The sequence below is a fragment of the Hetaerina americana genome, unplaced genomic scaffold (genome assembly GCF_022747635.1).
Source record: "Hetaerina americana unplaced genomic scaffold, ioHetAmer1.1.p SCAF_3, whole genome shotgun sequence".
In the NCBI taxonomy this organism is placed as follows: Eukaryota; Metazoa; Arthropoda; class Insecta; order Odonata; family Calopterygidae; genus Hetaerina; species Hetaerina americana.
Window position 1 is genome coordinate 109,444,685 of NW_027286874.1, and position 25,940 is coordinate 109,470,624.

General features: G+C 34.4%; 2 protein-coding genes across 2 annotated transcripts in view; one reads left to right on the forward strand and one right to left on the reverse strand.

The window, feature by feature from the left end:
- Window positions 1-9,507, reverse strand: part of twf (twinfilin actin binding protein) — an 11,860-nt gene extending 2,353 nt beyond the window's left edge. The window contains exons 1-8 of the mRNA XM_071587537.1: window positions 9,378-9,507; window positions 9,121-9,198; window positions 8,885-8,996; window positions 8,628-8,793; window positions 8,399-8,510; window positions 5,504-5,635; window positions 3,891-4,034; window positions 2,630-2,745 (exon numbers count right to left, since the gene is read on the reverse strand). Coding sequence (XP_071443638.1) covers window positions 2,630-2,745; window positions 3,891-4,034; window positions 5,504-5,635; window positions 8,399-8,510; window positions 8,628-8,793; window positions 8,885-8,996; window positions 9,121-9,198; window positions 9,378-9,402 — 885 coding nt within the window. The 5' untranslated portion in view covers window positions 9,403-9,507. The remainder of the gene's footprint in view (window positions 1-2,629; window positions 2,746-3,890; window positions 4,035-5,503; window positions 5,636-8,398; window positions 8,511-8,627; window positions 8,794-8,884; window positions 8,997-9,120; window positions 9,199-9,377) is intronic.
- Window positions 9,508-9,644: 137 nt separating this feature from the next.
- Window positions 9,645-25,940, forward strand: part of LOC139690502 (uncharacterized) — a 39,884-nt gene continuing 23,588 nt past the window's right edge. The window contains exons 1-2 of the mRNA XM_071587959.1: window positions 9,645-10,348; window positions 10,574-10,855. Coding sequence (XP_071444060.1) covers window positions 9,788-10,348; window positions 10,574-10,855 — 843 coding nt within the window. The 5' untranslated portion in view covers window positions 9,645-9,787. The remainder of the gene's footprint in view (window positions 10,349-10,573; window positions 10,856-25,940) is intronic.

Below are 25,940 nucleotides of genomic sequence, written 5' to 3' on the forward strand. Positions count from 1 at the left end.
GTACTGGGTGAACTCTACCATCACCTACCAAACCAACCTTTGGTCAACCCGTCAACCCGATTACTGTCTTAATGGTTTTATTCAGCTAAATGTGAAAATGCTGCCATATTAACTAGCTTAAATATTCTTATGAGGGAGGGAAAACAATCTTCATCAAACGTGAACTTTGTGATTTCTGATGTATTCAATCCAAGTAATTTCCAATCCAAGAAATTTACGTGGGTTATTTTGAACCTCATTATCATGGACTACCATGATGCATCAGTACATTTTATCCCCCTCTAAGACGCAACAAATCTTCACCAAAGTCTCTTATTTTTTAACACTGTAGCCAGAACAATGGATTGCCTTGAAATTCCAACACTAACACTCCTAGCCGCACCCAGAACAGATATCAAGATTTTGTGGACAAGACCTGCTTTCTTTAGTATTTTATGGGTTCATCAGACTTTTAAGGAAGAAATGAGTCAATATGAAATACTGGAATATTAAATGATAGAATTGATTAATAAAAAAATCATAAATATTCATACTTCACTCAGGGTTTCTGAAGAAATGAAAGCAAAGCCAGTGTGACTCACTTTTCAGTGGTGACACGGGAGCTGTTGGATTTGAATCAAAATGAAACATATTATGTGCTTTCCAAGCTCATCTTTCTCCAGTATCACATTTTACACCAAAATCCACTAAGAGAGATAAAAAAAACTTTGTGCAGCTTTGAGTACTTTTACTGTGGATCGTCAGGCTTACACATTTATGGATTGCATTTCATTACTAATTCTAATGGAATTTTAGGACTCCAGAAAGATGGCACTTCCGCAAGCATAAACGGATTCCATCGCCAATGAAGTGCCATAGCATTTCCTCAAACGTGCATTCAAGTCTATTGGGGAGACATTATTTCCAAGGTGGTGGAAAATATACCAGATATTATAGTATGAATTTTTCTTCGGTCATTTTTCAATATTTTTATTGGAAAATAGGAACCGTTACTCCTTATACTTCTTAATTCTAGATTTAAATAGATATGGAACTGATATTGCCAACACCATAAGTATGAGATCTCTTAATTAGCAATTTGAAAGAAAACAGTGTATCCACGACAAAATGTACCATATTTCTCAGCCCATAAGATGCACTGCGATTTTTCAGGTTAGAATGTACAAAAAATACTTGGATCAGACAAAAAAGGATCCTAGTATTTTAATGTCAACACTTAATGTGAAGCAAATGGAATTTTTACAATGAAATATTAGCAACTATATCAACATTTATTCATGGTAGAACCCCAGAAACATGTCATCGCAGCTGATAAAATCACATATGCAGTTGTTTTTAATGGAGTTGTCACTTTCCTCAGACACAATGTTTTCTTCACTTCTGACTATGGCATTGCGAATTCCACATTAAAAAAAAAACTTCTTTTAACTTTCTGCCAGGAATTTTTCTCCTACTCGCAAACATGTATTTGGTGTCCCAAGAAAGTAAAAAAATTTTTCTAAGATGAGTTTTCTGAACCCTCATATTAGTCTAGTCAATTCACAGATGAACATATTTCATTCAGAAATAAAAGAGCTGTAAAGGGAATATATGAATTTGTTTGTTGGATATTATTTGAATTCAGATATCAATTTCTACAATCTCCATTTCATCCAACAGATAGTTCTGCCATCCTAAGCTTCTTCCATGCCGTAGAATTTTTAACTGGTAGGTCTTCTCCTGGGAAGCCAAAGGTTGAACAAAGAATGGAACTCCATCGTAATGAACCATGAATTTTGCAGGATGGGCATAATTAGGTTAATTTGAATAAATGTACAATAGTGGTCAAGCAATGTATCAAAATTGAGGATTCTCATTAATTAGTATTTTCAAGAAATCGCGGGAGATGCTGCAGCAGTCACTTTTAATGGAGTCATCCATTGAAATGCATTTCAATGCAACAATTTCAGATAGTAAAAATCATTACCCTTGACTGAGATTGATTGATCGGGGTTGATCCCAGTCAAGGTGAATGGTTTTTACACTCTGAAATCGTTGGATTGTAATGCATTTTAGCGGATGACTCTGTTAAAAGTTACTGCTGCAGCATCTCCCACAATTTCTTGGACTCTGTCAAAGGTAAAAACAACATAAGTGTTTAAAGTTGGATTTACCCTAATGAACTGCGGCACGTTGCGCACAACTACGAATGCCTGTGGCATTGCATGTACGGTATTTTGTCACAACATCTTGTTCCTTTGAAAGCCCCCAAAATTTCAGAGTTTAAGAGGATGCCTCGATAGCTTAACTGGTTAAAGCAATCGACCAGACATCAAAGGACCTGGGTTCAGATCCCGGGTCAAGGCAAATGATTTTAACACTCTGAAATTGTTGCATTAATTAGTATTTGTTAGGCATGTTTCACAAATTACATTACAAAAACCTATTGAGATATAATTTTCTAAACATTTAAAATAAAAAAGGCTTTTGAAGTAAATTTCCATTGGGTTGGTTAAGTTTTAGGTGCCCCAGGGAATCATTCCTTGACAAAGAATTCTAGACAGCAATATATTCAAATGAAGTTGAACAGAGTATTCCATTTTCATCATAAAAACACACTTGTTCATTAATTAAAAACATATTTTCTTACCCTTTTCATTATTTCCACACCAATAACTTTCTCAATAGTAACCACCAATGGTGGCTTGCAACTGCTGTATAGCATTCTCTCTTTGGTTGAGCGTGAGTCCATAGAATAGATGAACACTGAAAGGAAATACAAAATTTGAAATCATTTTTAAGTTTAGCATACAGAAATGGTAAATGAATATTGATCCATTTTTATGTATTGAGCAGTAAAATAACCATTTTGACTGCAGAGGGAGGATTCTCTTTCAGCCAATACGGAATTCACATTCAGCAACCCTCCACTCACAGCGCATCCATTTTGGTAAACTTTGTGGAATCATTTGAAAACTCATACAACCAACCACAGAATAAGAAATAAATAAATATGGAGAAACTTTTTCGAGATTATTCTGTTTGATGAAGGTTCTATCTGGGAGTTTCCATCGCAGAGGTTGGCTTTGTGCCCAGCAGTTTTGGCCCCCAGCCCTTTTGCCTCCAGGACTGGGGCAAAACTGTTGCCCACAAAACCTAACTACACAATAGAAACTCCTGGAAGCAGCATGGAAGCTTAATTGTTTAGATACATGCCTTTATTGTAGAGAGATATCTTTGGCGATAGAAGCACAGAAATCAGCATCAGTGAAATGTCATCAGCCGAGCATTCCATTAGCAAGGGGTGACTCAAATTAGTATTTCCTACAGAATTTTGACTCGCTTAAGTTTTTATGCAACATTTAACTCAAGGCTTTTAATTGATAAAACTATGGAAATAAAAAATAATCCATATTCACAGTTAATTTAATGGAAATTTTTTATTAAAATATGATGACAAACATAATGTTCATAAAATTTCAAAGTATGTTAGCTCACAGCAGGGAGGATGAAAAATTTATTTATTTATTTAGCCTTAGTCCGAAAACAGCACTCTGGCCTTTACATTGGACTATTAACAAAGAATAACAATGGAGACGATTACAAACACCCAAGCCCTAGGTGGAAGAAACCCACCCAGGCGGGAATCGAACCTGCGACCCGACGAAAAGGTATGTTCATAGCAGCCTACCATGCAAAGTACTAGGTACGTTCACGGCAGCAAATGGGTTAATATAAATATACCTTATTTTTCAAAACAAACTTAATTACAAATGAAATATACACTAATTTTTTAAACCCTCAGGGGGCAACATAATTGCATTAAACCCTAGAGAAGTTAGCGGCTGAGACCAAAGAATTCATTTCTAAAAGAAAAAATAATAGGAAAAAAGAAATTACAATGAACCTACCGATTGCTTCCATGAGGTCACCTTCATGGGTGTGCTTGTAGGTGTAAAGGTGGTATCGGCCAGCATTGGCGGGAACTTTACCAGGTAAACGGTCTAATCCAATTGTGTCACAGTCAGAAAGGTGGATTTCTTCTTTCTCAAGATCTTTAAAATTTTAGAATACAATGACAAATAATATGAGTTTCAGCCACACTATAAGGTGAGTACAAGTACAATGTTTATTCCATCCCCCTAATGAAAATTTTTATATCAGACCATTCCATACCTCTTGTAATAGCTACCCACCAGAGCACAGGACTTTACTAGTAATTAAGGAAAGTTTGAACCATATATTTCTTCCATCAGATTCTTTCTGTTACACCTTAAATCTAAACTCTTTTCTGAATTTTTAATATGATACAGTGATCTCGAGAACCTGAAAATAACCAGGAAATTTGGAAATCCATTCATGAATTTCAGAACTCAATTTGTTTTTATTTATTTTTTCAATTTCTACAGCAATTGAATTCCAATGAGCAATATTTGGAGTCATTCACCCTCTCTCTCGGAGAATCATCATTCTCATTAGTAGCAGTAGTCTACTGAGTTGGGCGGGTTGGAGTAACTATATTACATTAGCATGTTAAGTATAATGCACAATGTTTATCATTGGCGATATATAGTTACTTGTATTCTTAAATACATATCAATGAATGGCACAGGTATCATATAAACTATAACTGATCTCAACGGTGAGTTGCATTTTTATTTGAAAATAACAACATCAAAATTATATTCCTGGATTAAAGCACAACAAAACTATAGACTATTTTTCCTCGGTCCATGTTCGGTTCTCGTTGTTTATTGTTATGCTGTTATTGTCTTTTGTCCTCTTTCATGTTTGTTATATTTTTAAGGGTAAAATGGCGCTAATGCAGTATGTGAATAATGTTTTAAAATAAAATAAATCATGCAGGTTCTGTGACTTATGGGAATTTATGATTGATTACTGAAAATAATTTTATAATATTCCACATTTATTCAAATACAAAACCGGTTTCAATATTTTCAAATCATCGTCAAAATTTTTGATAAAGATGTTAAAGCAATATCAAAAGCAAAGTATTTCAATTAAATACGTAAATTACTAAGAGTTTTTCAATCATTATTTCATTGCTGCAATTCAGATTTTACTCGCCAAAGAATGTCCTCGTATAAGATTTCTCACTAAAAAATACTACAGGAAGTATGTATGTATGTAGAGAAGCGCCAAAAATATCTTTTAACTGCTAAAAGGTGTTCACCAAAGAGTATACTGATGCATTTGATACTTGTGGGGTCAAATTATAGTACATTTAAAACACCAAGGCATTCACAACCATCTGTACTTAAATTCTCCTTCACTTTCTGTCGTGCATTGTGATGTTTTCTTATGAGTGAGCATGCTTTGAAGGAATACAGCACATCAAATAAGTTTAACATGTCCATAATTGCATCACTTGTGCTATGTTTAACTGGTTCGAAGACATGAAGGCTAATCACACCAACTTTTATTTCTTCAAGACCTACCTAACATAATGAAAAAAGTTGCTAATCAATGACTTCTACAAGCAAACACTACAGCATTAACTCACCAATTTTAAGTTGCACATAGTTACATCCTCCAGAAGCTAATCTAAACATGGAGTCTTTTGCTTCAGAGCTGATGGGAAAAACCACACCAGAGAGAGTTTGCTGTCTAGTGTCAACACCAACGCCAACACCAGCTGAGGAAGAAGAAATTCACCAAATTTGTAATAGTCCCATGCCAACCAGGGATTAAGCGCAGTTTAACATATATTACAAGTAGCTAATAATAATAATTATTATTATTATTAACCCTAGAACGGTAACACTATTTTTTTCACCCTATTCTGGTAACCTATAGGGTGACAATTTTCAAAAATTCATATCTCACACCATATGACTATGAGAGTACTATGGAGAACCATTATTTTGTATTTTAATGTAAAATCATGGGGCACATTGATTGACGTGAATTATGGTAAAGGTCGAGTTGCAAACGTAAGCTGTTTTTGTTTGGAGCGGGAATTCCACCTGCTCTGGGGTGTTTTTTCACCCCCATTACCGTTCTAGCATTAATAACAATATTTATTTTGTCTAATGATTTGTACATACAATAATAAGAAACATGAAGCACTATGAATCAAAACACGGCAAGCCTAGCTTAAAATCTACAATTTATTTTTAAATATGTACAATGTCCAGTTTATTCCCCTTTAAAGCAAGCCAATGAAAGAATGGCAATTTGCCAACATACACTATATTCAATTTCAATCCTCTTTGAGATCATGGCCAAAACAAGAAGGTTTTGCAATACTTAAGTGCTTCACAGTAACTTGAACCCTACATTGGGCTTGGGACTACTTACACAGGAGGGATAGGGCTGAATTTTCAAAGGCAACAAATTAATCAACTTTTAAAAATCATAATATCAAGGGGACAAGATTAGAACCCAATCCACATCTTTTCAAATACATTAAATTGTCTCTTTAGATGTTTCAAATAATATTTTTTCCCTTTAAAGAATTATTAATGGATTCTTGAACAAGTTTCTATGAATTGATTTAGCAAAATCGAGCAAAGGAGGTTTTATAGTCCTGTTTTGATAAATGCACTATCAAAAATACTATTGTTTTCATGCATTCATGGTAGATCACTACACAATCAGTGAACCCTAATGTAGTGATTTTTTCAGAATAAATTTATATGTACACAATATACTTGAGCTACGAGTGGTTGTATACATATAAAAGCAAGGGAGGCGTATTTACAAATTTAAAATAAATATCTGAAGAAAATCAACCGCACAATACTGATCAATAGCGAAAAAAATTGAAATTTAATAGTAAAAAATTGATGCAGCCAGCATATTAAGTATTTTGTTATTATAATTTATAAACGCAACCTATACTAAAGACAATATTTTCCAAATGACACAAATAATTGATGTCAATAAGGATAACTTAAGCAATATCATCTCATCCGCTGGTTAATTAAAATTGTATCCCTCCCAAAGTTTCTTTTGTCATGACTGAGAAGATAAAGAAATATTAATTCTTTATAATCTCTTTGAAGTTAGAGAAGATGTTTCCTTATGAACAGCCTAGGATGGTGAATTCCTGTTTGATGATCAAAACAATCATCACAAGAGCAAATGCAAATATATTCACATTTTAATCAAGTATTTTATTTCCGCATTACTTCACAGGTCGTTCAAATGGAATAACATTCCTGGAATTTCATTTTTTATATAAAAATTTTATGGAAAAAGTTGTTACAAATTTATTTTTCACAAAATTCCATCTACTAACTCAATCATAAACTTCAAGGAAACAAAAATTTTCAATATAATAGAAAATGGTTTCATGAAGAAATGTGTACCGTTAGTACTCGATAGTAAAAAAAAACCATAAACACAGTAATCAACCCGAAGGTCGGTTTGGTAGGTAATTCACCCAGTACTAAGCCCGAGGACATGTGAAATACCTCAGGGTAAGGGGACCAGTTCCTTTCCCTGTGCCAGTTATGGTTTCCCAGGAAGATCTGGTACCCTGAAAAATCACATAGCTTGGGTTGAGCCGAGGGTGCCAAGAGACGCTTGCCCGGGAATCGAACCTGGGCCCTCTGATCAGTAGTCCAACGCTCTACCCCTGGACTACTGCAATCAACTAATCAATAGTATTCTAGCTAAAAATTTTTTAAAGTTAATGTCTTTGAAGTAAAGGTAAATTATCAAGCCCTTAGTAAACAGCTTCCCAGTAAAATGTTTTCAATTACATTCTCATTAATGCGTATAATCAGTGTGTTGTGGCAGCCTCAATGTCATTTTAAAACAACTATTTTGCAAAGCCCAGTAAAATGAATGGCAACTATTAGAAATAGGTCCTGGGAAAAGTAACATGATTACAAACATATTTACCATCTGGAAAGGAAAAAACAACCCGACTCTAAATTTGGAAAGTAATACCTAAACCATGCAATTGTGATATTTTTTCTATTCTACATGCCCTAGATTAGTTTTGGGCAATTTTTGCTGCGTGAAATTTGCTGACACACACTCCATGTGACAGTAGCAGGTCGTTGTCATACTAGTGATGCCTTCACCCTCCCCTAAAAAGCATTATGAAAACTGAGAACATACATAAAATGGGCAGTACAGGTGGCCTTCGACAGGTCTTGTGCATACATGTTACTGACCCCCCCCCCTTTTAAATCATAGAATGACGCTCCTCTAAGCATTGGGTCCCTTCACTGTATCTTGTATAGCTCGTGTGCAAACCCAATTTCGCATGAAGAAGGGGAAGCCAATTTTCAGGAGCTTTGAAAATAGTTCAGGTTTAATGCATTCATACATTGTTCCCATGAACCCATGATCACCCCAATCACTGATCACAAATGAAAGTAAAACTTTGACAAATTTAAAGCTGTATTATTAAAATGTATTATAATTAAATATTTTTTCGAACCTGTCGTTCCTTCAATGCGCATCCGAGCAAGTTCTTCTTCAGCGGGCGTAAGTGGAGCCGGAGCATAAGCATTCGCCTTGTGTTTTTTAAAACCATTTAACGATGCTTCTTCCTAAATCGTGGATCAAACGTAAGGAAACTATTACAAATTACTCGTCAAACTCCTACTAACATGAAAACGATCCTAAGCATCCCGATTGTACCATCAATATGTTGGGCATAATTTTACCTTAATTGTAGCATGAATTTCCTCCTTAATTTGACCTCCTCCAAATTCCTGCTTGAGAGTTGCTTTAGTAGATGCATAGAGCATCTTCTGCCGAACAGGTGAATCATCCGGCGACCAACTTATCAGCGCCCATTCATACCCTCCAGTGCTGCTTCGCGAGTCGAATCTGGCACAGATTATTTTAATTGAAACAAAATAATATTGCTGGTGCAGAATTTAAGAAGCGCCCATACATACCAACTACAAATTGTACTTACCGATAAAGAATATAGCAGGGTTGATCTTCTTTTATCAAAGGCAAAACTAACCTATCATAATCTTGTTCCCATGTACCTTTGGTTCCAGCTTGGGCAGATAGCGTCAATTCCTCTATTAATGAAGAGATTAAAATAATTATACGACGTAACTGGCGACGCAATAGAGTTCATCATGACATAATGACCAGTTATTTTTGCGCAAAATTGTGTTTCTTAGAAAATAATATTGTACTTACCATTTTCAATAGAAACTTTAAATACTCGTGTATGCCCATCGCGGCATTTGCCAAAGAATTTCTTCAAACTCTCATTAGCTAAAATTAAGAATTAATGATATTTAGCAATTTTGTTTTCGAACGACGGCAAAATAATTCATTACAAAACTTAATTCTATTAACCAAAGCGACTACGGTTGTTGGTGCAACAATACTTATAAAATATTTTCTAATAGTTATTTTAAGTGTTTTTGGTTTGCATTCTGTGATAATAATACCTCTAATTCCCGTTTGATGCGACATTTCAGCTCTTGAAGACACAGTGCTTAGAGGAGTTTAATTCCAATTATCAAAAAATTCAGACGACTTTAGCAGAATGACTTCCTCCGCCTACCTGCGGTTACCCACCATCAGCCCACCATAGGTGTCACTGAACGCAATTTTGCTCTTCATTTATTGTAGGGATGGGCAAATATTGTGGATTTGGCGGTGGTAGGTGGGATTATGTTCGATTTAATTTTTTATCTGTGAGAAATGTTGTTCAATGTGTTTAGATTTAACTAAAAATGTGAAATATATTCCATTGCATAGGAAGCGTATGTGATATTCCATTATGCTTCTCAAGTGTTTCCAAAACCGGTACGCCAGTTATTTGTTCATGCCCATTTCTTAATTGATTAGTGTCAACATGGCTATGGCAGTTTTACCGAATAATCCAATGAATTTTTCCGAAAATCTACAAGGAAATATGGTTCTTGAAAATCTAAGAGCACAGAAAGAACAAGGAAGATTCTGCGACGTAACGTTGTATGTGCAAGGGAAACAGTTTCGTGCCCACAGAAATGTCCTCGCCTCCTGTTCACCATATTTTGACTCAATTTTAAAAATGCATAGAGTAGTTAAAGAAAGATTAACAGTCACCTGTCAAGACTCCGCTGTTTTCTTGTGTTTATTGAATTACATGTATACAGGATCTGTTGTCATTGATAAAAACAACGTTAGTGAACTTCTAAGACTATCAAATCATTTTCTGGTGTCCAAGTTGAAAAAGTATTGTGCAGAGTATTTGGACCAAAATTTGGATGTAACTAATTGTTTGTCTGTGAAAGATATGGCTGAAAAGTATAATATGCCAGCTCTATCGACCCGTGCCTCCTCATTTATTCAAGTGCACATAGAAGAAGTGCTCCAGCAGGAAGAAATATTAAGTTACCCATTCAGCAAGGTGGAAGAAATATTAAGCGATAAGGTAGGTTTTCAAGTGATAATATCTTAAGTGTGTTGAATACCTTCGGAATTGCTTTTATGTCATATTTATGGAATGTTTTTTGCTACGTTGAATTTTTTTGTTAGCATTCAGTCAAGTGTTTACCAAAAAACCCAGTCGTGGATTGCAAGGGTTTGATAACCTTGGGAATGCCATATTTTATTGAAATTAGATATTGATTATGTATATTTTTTTGCTACCCTGCAGTCGCTGACGATTCCTCCAAACAGCCTCCTGGCATTTATATCCGCATGGGTCTGGCAGGATGTGATGGAGCGTGAGTGTCATATTCGGTCATTGCTGGGATTTGTTGAGTGGCATCATACTGATCAGTCTAATATTGTGGAACATCTGTCTCGAGAACCCCTATATACTGCCAGCCCTATTTCTCTGTACTTCTTTCTCAAAAGCCTGTATGAGAATGGACTTTCTCTGCCACAAGAGTACTCGACCACATATCAGGAGCTATTCACTAAGTATGGAAAGCAGGTGAGTTGATTCTTTAAGTGAAATTTTAATTTGTTGTGAATTTCATTTTGTATGCATTTGTGACCCAAGCATACTTGAAGTCGAAAAAAGTTTTCATATTTTATTGTGATAAAAGTTTGAGAAAGCATTGAAATCCGTTTTTGTCGTAGTGGGTTGATTAATGAAAAGAGAAAATCATATAATCTTCTTCAAAATTATTTGATTTCCATCGCATGTAAATGGTTTGTATTTTATGTAGTATGATTGTAATCTGCTATCTAAAGGAAATGTAGATTAGAATTTTTATTCTCCGTTGGTAATTACACACATTGCATGCGATCGCCAAGCTGAGGTTCCCATTTCATGTATGCAGATAAATTTACAATGTTACATAAATGTGTTCATGCATGTTTAAAGAATATATTTTGGCGTACTTTTACATGTGTTTTGATACAGGCGCTACAATTTGTGATATTTTATTATACAATAGAGATCCAAGATGAGTAAAACTATTATGGCATTTTGTTGTATGATTACTTAGATGCAAACACCTTAGTGGTATGGTATTATAATTATACACATCTGCATTTTTGTGAACATATTTCCGGATATATAAATTAAGATAACTTGGCGAAAGTATTGAGTTATTATTAAATTATTAAAATATTGAGTTATTTGGAATAGGTTTACTGGGTGCCCGTAATGAAATTTTAAAAAATATTTTTTGTGATTGAAATGTGTTTTATTTTGGGGAGGAACTCTGGAGGTGAATCACATGTTAACTTAGATTGTATTATAGTGGACATTCCTTAGGTCAATATTGAGGGGTCATGAGAGACTGGAAAAATTGTATTATTGTATTTATTTTTTTATTTAGGTTTCTCAATTGCATTGTAGCATACGAGGAAACATCAAAACGCATCAAAATAGGGATATCACCTGAGAATCAATCTTAGCGTCAATTAATAATTTTAATGAATGCGTGGGTCAGATATTTGTCTTTCTTGCTCTGTAAGAGAAAATATAATTCTCTCATAGCATCAATTTTAAATTTAAACACATGGCTACTTTGAAAATTGAGCAATGCCATTTCTTCAATTTTGTAACTGTTAACTATCTCCTTAGGTGTTTTGTGTCATCATAGATGAAAGCAACAAATGTGGAGAGTTTATATTTACATGAAATGTACTTTTGATTTTGATATATTCATGGAATGAATTAGACCTGGTGAAAGCCAATATTATTTATATTTCTGACCACCAGGGCGTTATTGAGTACAGATAGGCTCACCCAAATAAGGGAAATACTCTCCAGCGTAATCAATTGCATTCTGGTTTTATTTACAGGAGTTAATAAATTTAAGATCTTAATTCTCCTTATGCAATTCATGATCACAACATTGTAAGGTGAAATGAATCTTCATTTTAAATGAATGCTTGTTTAGCTCCATACCTAAACTCACGTTTGATATCTCACCTCAGTTTCATTCGTAAACACAGGCCCTATACCTACTGCCACAAAGCCTCAGGATAGTACACTGGTTATTATCACAAGTATGGCCAATCAGTTGCGAAGAAGTAATGGCATAGTTCCATCAAAACTTTGGGAAGAAATCAAGAGCAGAGCTAATTTTTTTGGAAAAGTTAGGAATTGAGAACAATGTTTTTTTTTTAGTCATGAGACCAGTTGGTATTTGGTGTAGGCCATCATCCATGCTAAGCCTGGTAAAACCTAAAGCAATCGTAGGTCTCACTTTGTTGAGGTATGTGGTATGTACAGAGATGAGGGATCATTTATTAGAAGTATTCATTAGAAGTTGATCATCTGAATCAAACACCTGGGAGAAAAATCAGGAAAAAAGATGGCATATTTCTCAGAAATTTAGAAATTAAAACCCACTCTGGCTATTGAAAAAATGCTGATTAAACAATATTCAGTGATTACTTGAATGTTTGTATGGTTGCTTTTGCATTTAAAAAAATGTAACACCTGAACAGCATTAACAGTTAAGTTGGAATGAACATTTCCTAGAAGAAGTAATTGCGCATCCCAATGCTGTTGTGTTTGGAGGATGATGATTATCATAGGGCTCGGAAATAAGACAGGCTGTGATTTTCAATCTATTTCAAGTGAAAAAAATGTGCATGCATTAATTCCCGTGCCCTGCCACTGAGGGCCTTTGGTTGACGTCATGTAAACAGAGCATGGATGTTTTCTTATCACATCTGTGATTGTGATGATTTCATAAGCTTATGAAATGATATGACTCATTCACTAAGAAAACATTACTCTGCAAAAAGTGTTGTGTAATACTACCGGTATGCTTGGGTTGCATTCCATAAGGGCCAAGTGAGTTGTGATTCAGCATGGTGTATACATGATATTATGTTAGATCATTTCTGTGAAAGAAGTGTTTTTAAAAATGTCATGGATGTGCTGCTTAGAGCCCAGTGTATGAGTAGCAGCAATGTTGTTTCAAGAATCGATGATTATAATTGCAGTCCAGAAATTATGAAAGTGTGTTTACAGGAATGCTTTCTTTATTTTGCTACACCTTTAGGAATAATTTTTTAATGCATGATCCCTGCATTTTGGCAACATTTGCCCTGAGAGTACAGCAGCAAACCAGAAGGAGTGTTGCTACTTACTAGTCCTTTAAGAAAATAGCACTTATCTCTGCAAATAATCATTTTTAATCACTTGTATTTGTCTTTCACTACTTTGTTGCTTTTCTTAAAGGTAAAGGTATTTTTTAAATGTGATCGTATGCAGCATTAAAATTATGCAAAATATCTGACCACTAATATTAAAAATTCTTAGCATACTATATGTGGTGAAATTACGGAACAGTGCTGAGATCGTCTGATGCCATTTGACTCTGGCAATATAAACAAACAAGTATGCTGTATGAACTGATTACAGTGTGCACTTTTGTCTGTAGTTCTTTAAAGCATGTGAAATCATGCAAACATTTTCTTTGTTCAGTTGTCTTCATATTAAGTAAAAATATAATAGATAAGCTTACCACATTTATGGAATGTGATATATTTTCCCCATTCCAATTTCTTAAAGATTTTTGTTTCATACTTGATGATAAAATGACATTGTGGTGAATTAATTGTATCAGTCATGAGAAAAGCCCATGCAGAATATAGATGCACAATATCTATCCTTTAGAAATATCTGAGAATTTTTATGATGAAACATCCCTAATCTGTGCATGTTAATTTGTAAATTGATATTGCTCTACTTTTCCGAGGAAATGCCCAATGAATGGAAGGGAAATATATACCAGTGGGTGATGATATGAGAGAGTGTAAATAAAAGAGGGTGTAGAGGATATGCTTTAATGGAAGGGACCTTTTGGGTTAAAATTGACCATCAAGTCATCAGCTGACATCATTCTTGATCCCATGTACATCTTCTCACATTCCACCTTGCTCTACATTGGTCTCTAAGTGAAACCATAACGTTTTGTTTGCTATTAACTCACCTGGAATTATATAGGCCTTCGCTTTGGGAGTAAAATTCAGTACATTTTGAAATACATTCATAATTTTTAAACATGCTGTTATCAGAAAGTTTTACTCCCATAAGAATGGACTTGAAAGAAAGCTTTATTTTCAGGAGATAGTTTCCACTAGCTATCACCTCCATTGCTATCATTATCAATATAAAGTCATCAACATTGTTCTGCGACTATGCTACCAAATGTTCAAATGGTAGAAAGACTGATAGAACTCTTTAATGAGAAAAACAAGGTTGTTGCAAACACCCTTTCTAAGCTACATTAGAGAAGAAGATACTCATGGAAGATGCTGGGGTACAGGGTAGGATACCATATTGACTACATTCCTGTCAGGATGAGTTAAAGGTTAAGCAATGTAAGAACTACCCCGGCACATATATGAATAGTGGTCACAACCTGGTGATCATTGGTGGCCAGCTTCAGTATAAGAAGATGAAGAAAGTAACGCATGGACCCAGCTTGAAGGATGATGAAAGATAATAAAGATGATTATAACCAAAGTATTGGATGAGCAATTTGTTCGATGGTGAAGTCTAAGAAGCTATGAATAGCCGATCAAATGAGATACCTAGAAACATTGGGGAAATCAAAGAGTAAAGAATTTAAGAAAGAAATTGAGGAAATCCTTAAATAAAAGGTGCAGAACCGAGCCATACAAGATTGCAAGATTGCCAAGGAAGAGTGAATAGAAGCCTGCTGTGGAGAAATCAGTGGGGACATATGAAAGGAAACAGAAAAATAAGTGAAGAGACAATTTGGAGAGAGGAAACAAAACCCTACGACATCATCCCAATCCAAAATAGTAATGGAAAGATACCAAAATTAAATGATGAGATGGAAGGATTATATAGAATTACTCTACCAAGACCCCTAACTACTTTAAGGTGACTAAATTGAAGAAGAAATAATGAAAGAAAAAGACAAGTGCATAGGATAAATTGATGTGAACATAAAACAGAGAAGTTATTAGGGTGTGAGGGAGTCAACACTGGTTAAAGAAGAATGAAGGGCGGTAAACCAACCGTAGGATTGAAATTATGTTGATGATGGATGCTCAAGCGTGTTGAAATGAAAATAACTGAGTACAGGAATTTGCAGTGGTAGCCAGATCATTTTAGCTGACAGTATTATATAATCTGCCTGTCAATTAGCCAATTAAGTCAAGTACCAAGTCTTCTGTTCTCTCTCATCATAACGATGAAAATTTCCTAAATCCAACTCACCCTGATGTTATTGCTGGCAAATTCAGTGAACTCTTCTACCAAACCCTTTCAAGTTTCAGTTCATCTAGTATTCCTTCTCTTCCTGTACTTGTACCAGCATTTAATTCTTATTTCCTAATGACAATTGTGGAGTCATAAAAGTAGTTCCCTATCAATTCCCTGTCTTTTGGACCTCATGACTTCCTAGTACATAGTGGGTATCAAGAATATTTTTCTAGAAAAATTTTCTTTTGCCTAGAATATTTTCCTTCCCAACTTAGGTGTGCATAAGTCAGTCCTATTCCTTAAAAATCTCACTGGTTGATTCAAGCAAGTTACACTCTTTGTCTATGGTCTCAGTGATTTCCAAATATTTGGAAAAGCATTTAATATTCAAGTAATGAATGCCTTACAATTTACATAATGGGTTACTGATTGAAGGACAAAATGATTTAATGAAGAATATACATATCTACAATTTCTGCCATGTGCTCCATTTGGATATCTTAATAATTGTCCTCCAGGGCTGTATTGAAAAGGAATTGTTAATTGATGTTTTCAATTATGCAATGAAAGCATTTGACATGATACAATCCTAGTACTCTGGTGTACAAAATTTTAAGCATTGATGTTAATGAAAACTTATTCAAATGGATTCCCTAGTATCTATTATTATATATTATTATCTATATGTATAATGTGATTTTGTATGCCTGCACCAAAACCCCTTCACTGGTCAGAAATAGGGATGTTCACAAGTATGACACCAGGGTTAAGGATAAATTTCATAATGGCCATTGCAGAGTAGCAGTACTACAAAAAACCCTTGAAGTTTCAGGAAGACTGCTGTTTAATTGACTTCCTGAAGAGTTAAAACGAATACTCCCCCAAGAAAATAAATTTAAAAAAAAGTTGAAAAATTTCTTTTTAAATAATGTTTTTTATAGCATCCAAGAGCACATAGAAAGAGCCAATGCAGGGAATTCTGTTTTTTAAAATCTTTAATACTCATATATTTCATGTGCATTATTATTCCTATGAATTTGTATGTATGTTAATGCAGCTTTAAATGTAATTGAATCTTAACGAAGCCCCTACAATTATGTATTGTTCCATGGAAAATAAATCTTTCTATCAATCAAAAATGCAGATAAATGCTAATTACTCTTAGCGTACAGCTAATGGCTTGCTTAATGTTGTTTTTCACAATGAAAAGTTCAATATGGTGTACCTTTGTATTCAATTCTTACTTAGTCCCATCTTGTTTTTAATTCAAATTGAATTACTTTCATTAGTAAATATCATGTAGCTTGTCCATAGTGTGTGATGTTGTTGATATTTCATGACTTTATAAGTCTGATGAGCTACAATTATCTAACCAATTCCACAACTTATTTTAAAAATTCACACAGTTTCAATGGAAATTCTATGCCAAATTCCAAAGAAACTGCGGGAGATGCCGCAACAGTAACTTTTAACGGAGTCATCCGCTAATGTGCATTTCAATGCAACAATTTCAGAGTGTAAAAATCATTCGCCTTGACGTTGCATTGAAATTCTATGCCTTTAAATGCTAGTTAGACCACTTAGCTCAAGCTTCACTCCCTAAAAATCTCGTCCACTGCCCGACCCTTGGATATAATTGAATTTTAAGAATATAGTTCTAAATTCTCAAACTAATTTCCTGAGATTGTATGCCAATGAAAACCTAGATTGGGCAAAATATTTTTATTCATTTCAGTTATTATCGCAATTGGCCTCTTTATAAATATGTAAATTAGTCAATCTGTTCTATTTTGGCAATCTTATATGTGTGTTCTGCCAAAATTCTCGCATGTTGGTCAAAGATACTCCTAAGCCAGTGTAGACAAGGAATATGTGCCGTCCTGCACTTGCCTAGTAAAAAAATTTGGTTTTATCCTTGATGGTCTACGTACATGCAGTACACAACTTTAAACATGCTATATGATGCTCGAGTTCAGAGAGGTTTGTTATTTGTTATTGCTTTAATACATTTTATCCATACCGTTGCGCTGCAGGCGTAGAGAAAGTCATAATAACAATAGTGAAGCAGGTAAAAAATATTAGTGCAGGTAAAAGACTGCTGATATTTGTTCTTCTTTTATCTGCATCTAAAAGCTGTCACAGTGTACGAAGATGTAGGAGAAGATTTACATCACTGGCAATAGTTTAATTTTGTGAGACAGGATCAAGGAAAACATGGATAGAAAGGAGAAGGCATGTGCAGTCTCCAATTTGGAAAATCCTGCAAAATCAACAAGGAAAAGTTAAATTCTAGAGAGTAAGCTGAAAGTGGTAGTTGCCTTGAAAATGGAGAATTTCTAAGTGACATTGCACATTGATTAATTAATTTCAAACATTGTTCGAGTTCAATAATGCAAACCATTATTTTGCACAAAGAAAATTTAATAAGTTCAGTTGGATCTGCAGTGGCTATGTCTGCAAAAAATTCACTTGTTCACAGTTTACTCTTAGAACAAATGAAAAACCTGCTTATTTTGTCGATCGGCTCCAATGATATTCCTCCTACATTAGCAGTCACTTGCACCAAAACTTGAAATTTTATTTGAGTCTTTGAAGAAAGGCAAAAGTGATGAATGTTCTGAATTGTTAAATACTAGTTCTTGTTGATTCTAAAATTTTAAATGGTAGGCAGGTACTTACTGTGTTACTTTGATGGGTGAATCAGCAAGTGCTGTTGAAAAAATAGCAGCAAGGTACTCCAATGACCTATAAGAAATCTTGATCCCTACATGAGATGCTTTGTGGAGGGCACTTTGAGTGAGTACGCCGTCCGTCAGATGGGACGTTAAGCTGCAGACCCCTTGGCACCTTTCGTGAAAAGCAGGCTAATGCCAACGCCGGGTTTCTCTCCACCCTTTATCCTTTCCTTGTCCATCCCCTATGGCGCAAATGACCTCAGCTGTCGGTCGCCTCCCCTAAATACTACTACTATGAAAGAGTACAGTGAAACCTCGCTCAATGAGCATTATGCGTCGCGAGTAATTTGCATAACGAACAAAAATATTTTTTGAAATTTGTTGTCTCAGGCGTAACTTTGTGGAATTTGCATAACATATTGAAATGTAATGAAATAATTGACTTTGTAATTCCACACACTTTATTTAAAAACACACGACCCAGGTTTCGACGTTGAACGTCATGATGACGTTCAACGTCGAAACCTGGGTCGTGTGTTTTTAAATAAAGTGTGTGGAATTACAAAGTCAATTATTTCATTACATTTCAACAAAAATATTTTGCCTAAAAATGTGACCTTCTTCATTGAGGACTCTGGTGTGTATGTGTGTGTGTGTATAAAAGAAGCATTAAGTGCTGGAGCAAGTCTATGCCTGTGTATGACTGATGCTGAGGCGTGTATCTCATTTTGGTGCTAGTTACTCATTGTCTTGCAGTCCTCCATCACTGAAGCTGGTCGACTGGAACAGCAGTTTTGAGTAGTACTTCATTTATATTGGCTCAGGTGTATCTCTGATTGACATCAATTTTAAACCAATGGCTGGTCCTCATCAATTCTCCCTTATCAGTTGCCATTTTATTTTGGCGAAATCACATTAGTTTTACAAAAGTGGTCTCCCTCCTAGAACAAGACATAAAAGCAGTTTGTCCTGTTCAAAATTGTACCATTGGTAACTATTTTTTAAATCATTGGAAGGCACTTCCTTTAACATGTGTTTATATTTTGAACTTGCTTGTTGCAAAGTACCCCTACACATTCCGTACTGATTCTGCTTTGTGTCACCATGATACATTCCTGGAAAAATTATGTGCTTTTTTATCTAAAGTATTCTTTTAACCAAAAAGGTACTCTGCATGCAGCTTCATTGATTTACAATAAATTAAAGTTGTTTATTAAGTTAGTGTTATCATTTTTTTCCTTTAGGAATAAGTTTAATTTATAACTCTTACCATTTTCCTTTTATGGTCATCATTTAGTCCCTGACTTGGTGGTGAGTTCTATTTGATGATGTTGTAATTATGTTGAAATTATAATTAATTTGGTTTAGTGAAATTGTTTATCATTGTTGACTTATTTGTTTGCATAGGCGTAGAAAAACAAACAGAATATTTCATTATTATTAGACCCTCCTTGATTCAATGAAACCAATGTTATACCAATGTCATATGGAGTCCTTTTCTCTATAGCTACTCAAAAAATGTCTCTTTGTGATGCATTAACTAGTGAACTCTACAGTCACTTCTTTCTTGAAATCCAAATCGGTGTTTTAAGAGCCTTGTTCCCTATTATATCAGAGTGACCTGTACAATGTATTCTAATCAGCATCAGCTGAAATTTATAGGGCCAAATTTTCTTCCTCTATGTTCATATCTTGTGGGTAGGGTATCCAAATGACAGAATGCCTTGAATGTATAAATTATTATATTTGCATTTATTTCCCCTGTGAAATTTCCATTTGAATAATGAACACGTAACACTGTCCGCTTTTGCAGCCTGTCACAAAGTAAGAGGAAAGCCTCTGTTAGAATAGTAGAGTGTTGGCTGTACAAGGATTGCTACTACCTATAAATAACATGACATTTTTCATTGTATAGTGGAGATTTGTCATTCCTCCAACAAAGTTATTCGCAGTGACCTTTTTTCTCTTACCACTTGTGATCACTATTCTACTTTAAGTTGTTAATATACTGGCATGTTGAAAGAAATGTTACTGTGTTAGAGATGCTACATCATTGGTAAATGTACAGGAAGTAGATGATTTCTAACATATTGTCTTCCTCAAAGTAATTTGATGTGTTTCATAGGATGTGGAATTAAGTGATGGCGATAGCTTTCTGTCAGTAGCCGTTTCCTCTGCTATGGACAGTTTTCAAAATCCTGCTTGCAATGATTCTGGAATCAATAATGAATCAAAACCTAATGCATACTTGTCTCCCTCAATGGATGTTTCTTCCATAATCTCAGATGTTGCCAAGGTAAACAAAATTCCTTCTGCTATTCAAAATATTATTTTTTCCTAGGGTTTAGTTAATCCATTGTTTATTGTACATAACACCAATTTTTCATTTCCAAGTAGTGGATACATTTAAGAATGATTTTGTTATGTGAATGTCATTGTTATCTACCAAAAAATGATTATGCTCCACTTATGACACACATTGCCATTTGTTATACGTGTATGTGTCGCACAAAATGCATGATTATGAATGAAATATTCAACCGTCAAGTCCTCAGTATTTTTGCCTATTGTTTAGATCTTAAATAATAGTTCTCTACATGTGATACAGTAATTTGTGACATTTTTTCATTCAAACCCTACCACATTTCTCTTGTGCTCCCATTGGAGATGGGAAGTTCATTGCAATAAACCCTTGGCAAGATTAATTCATCATTCATGTTGGTTAGGATGATTATTTTGTTGGTGTATGATGAACTTTCTGTGGCGCATTTCTGTGAATGGAAGGAATTTCAGAATGTTTAGAATGAATCATAATTCTGAAAGACCCATCTCTGTGGACCATGTATGTCATAATTTTCCAATTGTTTTTGCCCTCTTTTTTGTGTTAACCTCACTAATATTACCTCCTTTTCATGTATTTCCATTTTCCAATCCACAATGTCTCTGCATTTTGGAATGCCATTAGAATGCAGTTTGCTCAGGAAAGTCCAGTCTTAACGCAATATGACTTTTAATATCCAATAGTATAAAGTATCTAATTTTCAATGGAGCAATTGAGAAGCATGTTTTGTTCATTTATTTGTTTTCTATTTGTAGACGGGTGCTAGGCATGCTTTGTTAGAACCCCCCTTGTTATTTAAGAATTATAAATCAAAAGAATGCTCATTTTTAATATTTTATTTCATGACTATGAATACATTAATAGGTTTGTTACTTATGTTCCTTGTTGATACCACTAAATTTAGTTTTATCAGGAAATAAATATGTGTCAACAGTGCAAAAATCAGTTCATTAAATTATTAAATATTGATATTGATAGAAATTGAGCCTGAGGTCAATCAAGGTGCTTTATAACTTTGATTACCTATTCATTGCAATGCTATTAGTCATGTTATCTGTTCATTGATGTGGTGTCTTTGTTGTCGAGATAACGATACAAGTGTGAGTGACATTTGAATTCAATGATGAAAATGATTTCAGTGTTTACATTTTTTTGACTCTATAGTAAAGTCAACCATAAATTATTCCGGCATTTGGAAATTGAAATGGTTTCAATTAGTGATTGGAAGATGCCATTTACTTCATTTTTTATCTGAATTCCTTTATTAAGCTGGTCGTACACAATTCCTTCATTTAAGTTAGTTGTTTGAATGTTATTAAGTGGAAAATATTAGCTTCCATAGTATATTAGCCTAATTACCTAGTCATTGAATGACCATCTGAACTTACGAATCATTTTTCCAATATTTTGTACTATTTTTTTTGCAAAACTCACTTCAATATCAACACAGATTAATAGCTACTGACCCAAGATTGGTAGCCATATGTGTTAATAGTTGCTTCAAGAAGACTAAATGTCCAATCTATGATGTTTTCATGGGAATACTCTCATGATATACCTTGACTTTCCCAATTCATTACATTCTGGCATATGAGGCATACTTTGAGGTATTTTTTTGCATGCCATTTCAAGTTTACACTGGCTTCCCACCCTGAGGGCGCGGGTTCAAATCCCGGCGGTGTTGAATATTTTTCAGAGGTATCTCGATCCCTACTTGAGGTGCTTTGTGGAGGGCACTTTGAGTGAGTACGCCGTCCGTCGGATGGGACGTTAAACTGTGGACCTCTTGGCGCCTTTCGTAAAGAGTAGGCTAATGCCGACGCCGGGTTTCTCTCCACCCTTCATCCTTTCCTATCCATCCCCTATGGCGCAAATGACCTTAGCTGTCGGTCGCCTCCCCTCAAAACTACTACTACTTTCAAGTTTACAAACAACATATTGTTTTGAATTTATCTCATTTATTACAGTTTTTGACCTCATGAGACAATGGTAAAATTATGTGCTCTGCTTCATGGACTGCATTGATGTTGTACTTTGTGCAGAAACTATTAATTTTGTGTGTCACGTCATTACATTTTTTTACATCTCCAATTAAAGTTTGTTTTGAATAAATATAATGAAATAAAGTTTTATGATGTTTCTTTTCCTGTAAAGAAAAGTTAGTTTGAACTCAGGTTCCAGATGCTGAAGATGCCATCTTCAGCTGTAATTGTCTTTATTATGTTGAAACCAGGTTAATGATTGATTTTTAGTGGAATTGGAAGTCAATAGTAATTTATTAAAGCAATTAATTGCCAACCAAGTTTAATTTATGTGCATCTCAATTTTTTATGATAATCGGCTGATTTGTTGACAATAACATAGACATGGGACTACAGTACCACTCCAGCATTCAAAGTATTACCTCATGCATGTCTCCAAGAGCCACTGATTTTCAGCATCAATATGGGCGGAGGAAATGCTATATACCTCGGTCGATTCAGCATTAAGGATGGCATTCTCTTTAACCTTTCCATTTTACACAGGGTTCAGGACATTTATGAGATTAAAACTGGCACAGCAAAGTTTGGCTCCCAATCCACAAGGTCTAAAGATTTCTGTCTCCAGTCCTGCACACCACGCATTCTCCCCTTTTCGCAGCCATCGCCCCCTTTCATGCACTCATCTCTCCAATGATAATCTTTCCTCCTTCGAAAATGTATTCTAATTGATGTATGACGCTATGTAATGCACACTGGCAATTTTACTTTCATACTAAACTAGAGCTACATCAAGGGGTTTAGTATGCAACTCGTAAATTAAATACCACAAATGCAATGTAATACTACCCTACATAATAAGACCGAGTTTCCGACCTTTTATAAATCTTAAATGTTATTTAGGAAATAATAATATCCCAAGAATTATCACACTCATTAGCATGTTTTTGTTTGTGCTGAGTTATCTGATACCTATGTATATGGGAATGAATGTGTGAGAATGTTAATCCTATTCATGAAATGTGACAGAAATAGTGAGATCACTGAATGAATTGCCAATTTATTTTGTTATTTATGCATTATTATTGCATTGTATTTCATCATTTTTTTCTTTTGGAAAAGTTACATGTATGACAAAGCAAATTTTAAAAATTAAGGATTTTCAATGTATACTTTAAATCACTGTCTTAAACTATCAGAATTATATGGAACCACTCCTTAAATAAGTGTCATTGGTATTGTGGTGCCAATAAGATGTTTTGAACAATGTTTGAGGATACTTTTGATGACAAGACGCCACGTTTCATTGGTTACATAACAGTTTCATAAGCCTTGCATCTCTATCATTCTGGCTACACCACTGTATTTTGGTGTTGCTTAAAGGAAAACCATGTTAGTTTATTTTGGAACTGACAGTTCTAATTAAAACAGAACCATGTGTTATTTTGATATTTTTGGCAATGCAACTCTTTGAAAATTTCCACTCTGTTTTTTATAGGGAAAAATGAAAATTATGGAAAATTAAAAAATTTCACTGTCAACGACGGATATTCTACTATTCCAAAACACTGAGCATAAAGGAATTATTTACATAATTACTGTATATCTCAGTGCCGAGTTGAAGTTAAAAGTCGAACATTGATTCTGTGCCAATTGCATTTTTCTGAGAAATCAGATTTTGACCCTTGAAAAGTGAAAAAGAAATGATTTCATTTGAAAATTTTGATAGTTTTGTATTCAAACTTCAAAAATTTTTCAGTTTTTAATCACTTGTTCTTTCTATTTCCAACCTCAATGAAGAACATTTCTTCTGTCATTCAAAAATAGAAGAAAAATTCCCTAAAATCATATATGTACTTGAGGTGCATGAAAAAGGGGAGAAGGGAGACACATTTACCTGCGAGGCAAACGTTTTCAGAAAGGATTACTGAAACCTGGGTTTTGAGTTTGGTTGGGAGTCAATGGTCATCTCATGAGAAATTGTAATGTGATAGTTTAACCATTTTGCTTCTGAAAGAGGGCTTGGGATAGGGTGTTATGGAAGTGCAGGAGTGACAGTTTAGTTTGGAATGGGAGAAGTATGATAGTGATAGGAGTGTTGAGTTTACATCCTAAATGTATACATGGAAAATAAATTTTATATTTGCACTTTCCTCCAATTTGATGTGTTCAAATTGGAATAGCTTAATTTTTAATTTGCTTGAATGGTTTGATTATGTATTTTGAATAAAAGGATGGCTCAATCAACTATGCATTAAAGGTAAATGTTGGGTTGTATTATGATGTATTTTGTTGTTAAAAAGTAATTATGGTTTTGTCATTCCTGATGACAAAAGCAATAAAAAGTGTGCAGCAAAGTAGAGGAGGGAAATATAATATGGAGCATTATAAGATAATTGTAAGGATTGGACTAATCTTGAAAAATAATGAATATATTATGAATGTATAAGGACAAATGGGTATCACTAGAGACAAATATGCAGGCCAAGCAAAAAAATTGTTACATGGGTGGTTTAAAAACCTGGGGTGAACTGTTTTTATTTTTCAAGTCTCTTATTAGGTTTGTACATTTCATCCAATGCTACTCCAAATAGTTGATGCCTTCCAAGCAATGAAATTGTTCCAACTCTGCAAAAAAGGCATTTGGATAGGCGTTGGAATCCTGGCTCTTAATTTTGAGGCCACAATTGATGAGGAGTGTCTGTTTGTTGTCATTTTCGAAAAAGACTTTTTTTGGACCAATCATTTTACTTGCATTTTAATTTAAATTTTCAAATTGTTTGATGACAATACTTAATATATACCTGTAATAATTCGACCTTTGGTAAATGAAAAGAAATGTAAATAAATATAATTATAACATTGTTATCATTTTCAGTTTGAAGTACTGATGATAAATTTCCCAGGCGAAAGAACCAAATTCTAGCATTATCCTGGTTTAGATTTCACTACATTGGAATAGCGAATACATGAATCGATAGTGATGAATAATGTCTGAATTATTAGGAGGTAGATATTTTTGAAAATATCATTTTTCTACGAAATTGTGAGGTTTATTTTTAAGGATATTTTTGCATTTTTATGTGTTGCTATAATTTTTCTTGGATTACTACTTATTGTTATTTTTGGCATGTTCTGTTGTGAGAAGCAAGCATGAGGATAAATGTAAAAAAATAATTGAGAGTTAGCAATCAATGTCTGCCTATCTTTATGTGCGCTTCCTTATTAAATAAATAAAATGCTGTGTTTCTATATAAGGTCCTTGTTATTGCTTATGTATAAGGAAATTGACATGAACAATAGGGAATTCAGGGAATCATTTCTTCTTTCAAACTGTTCATATGTTTTAGTACAGTTTGGGCACAATGAAAATA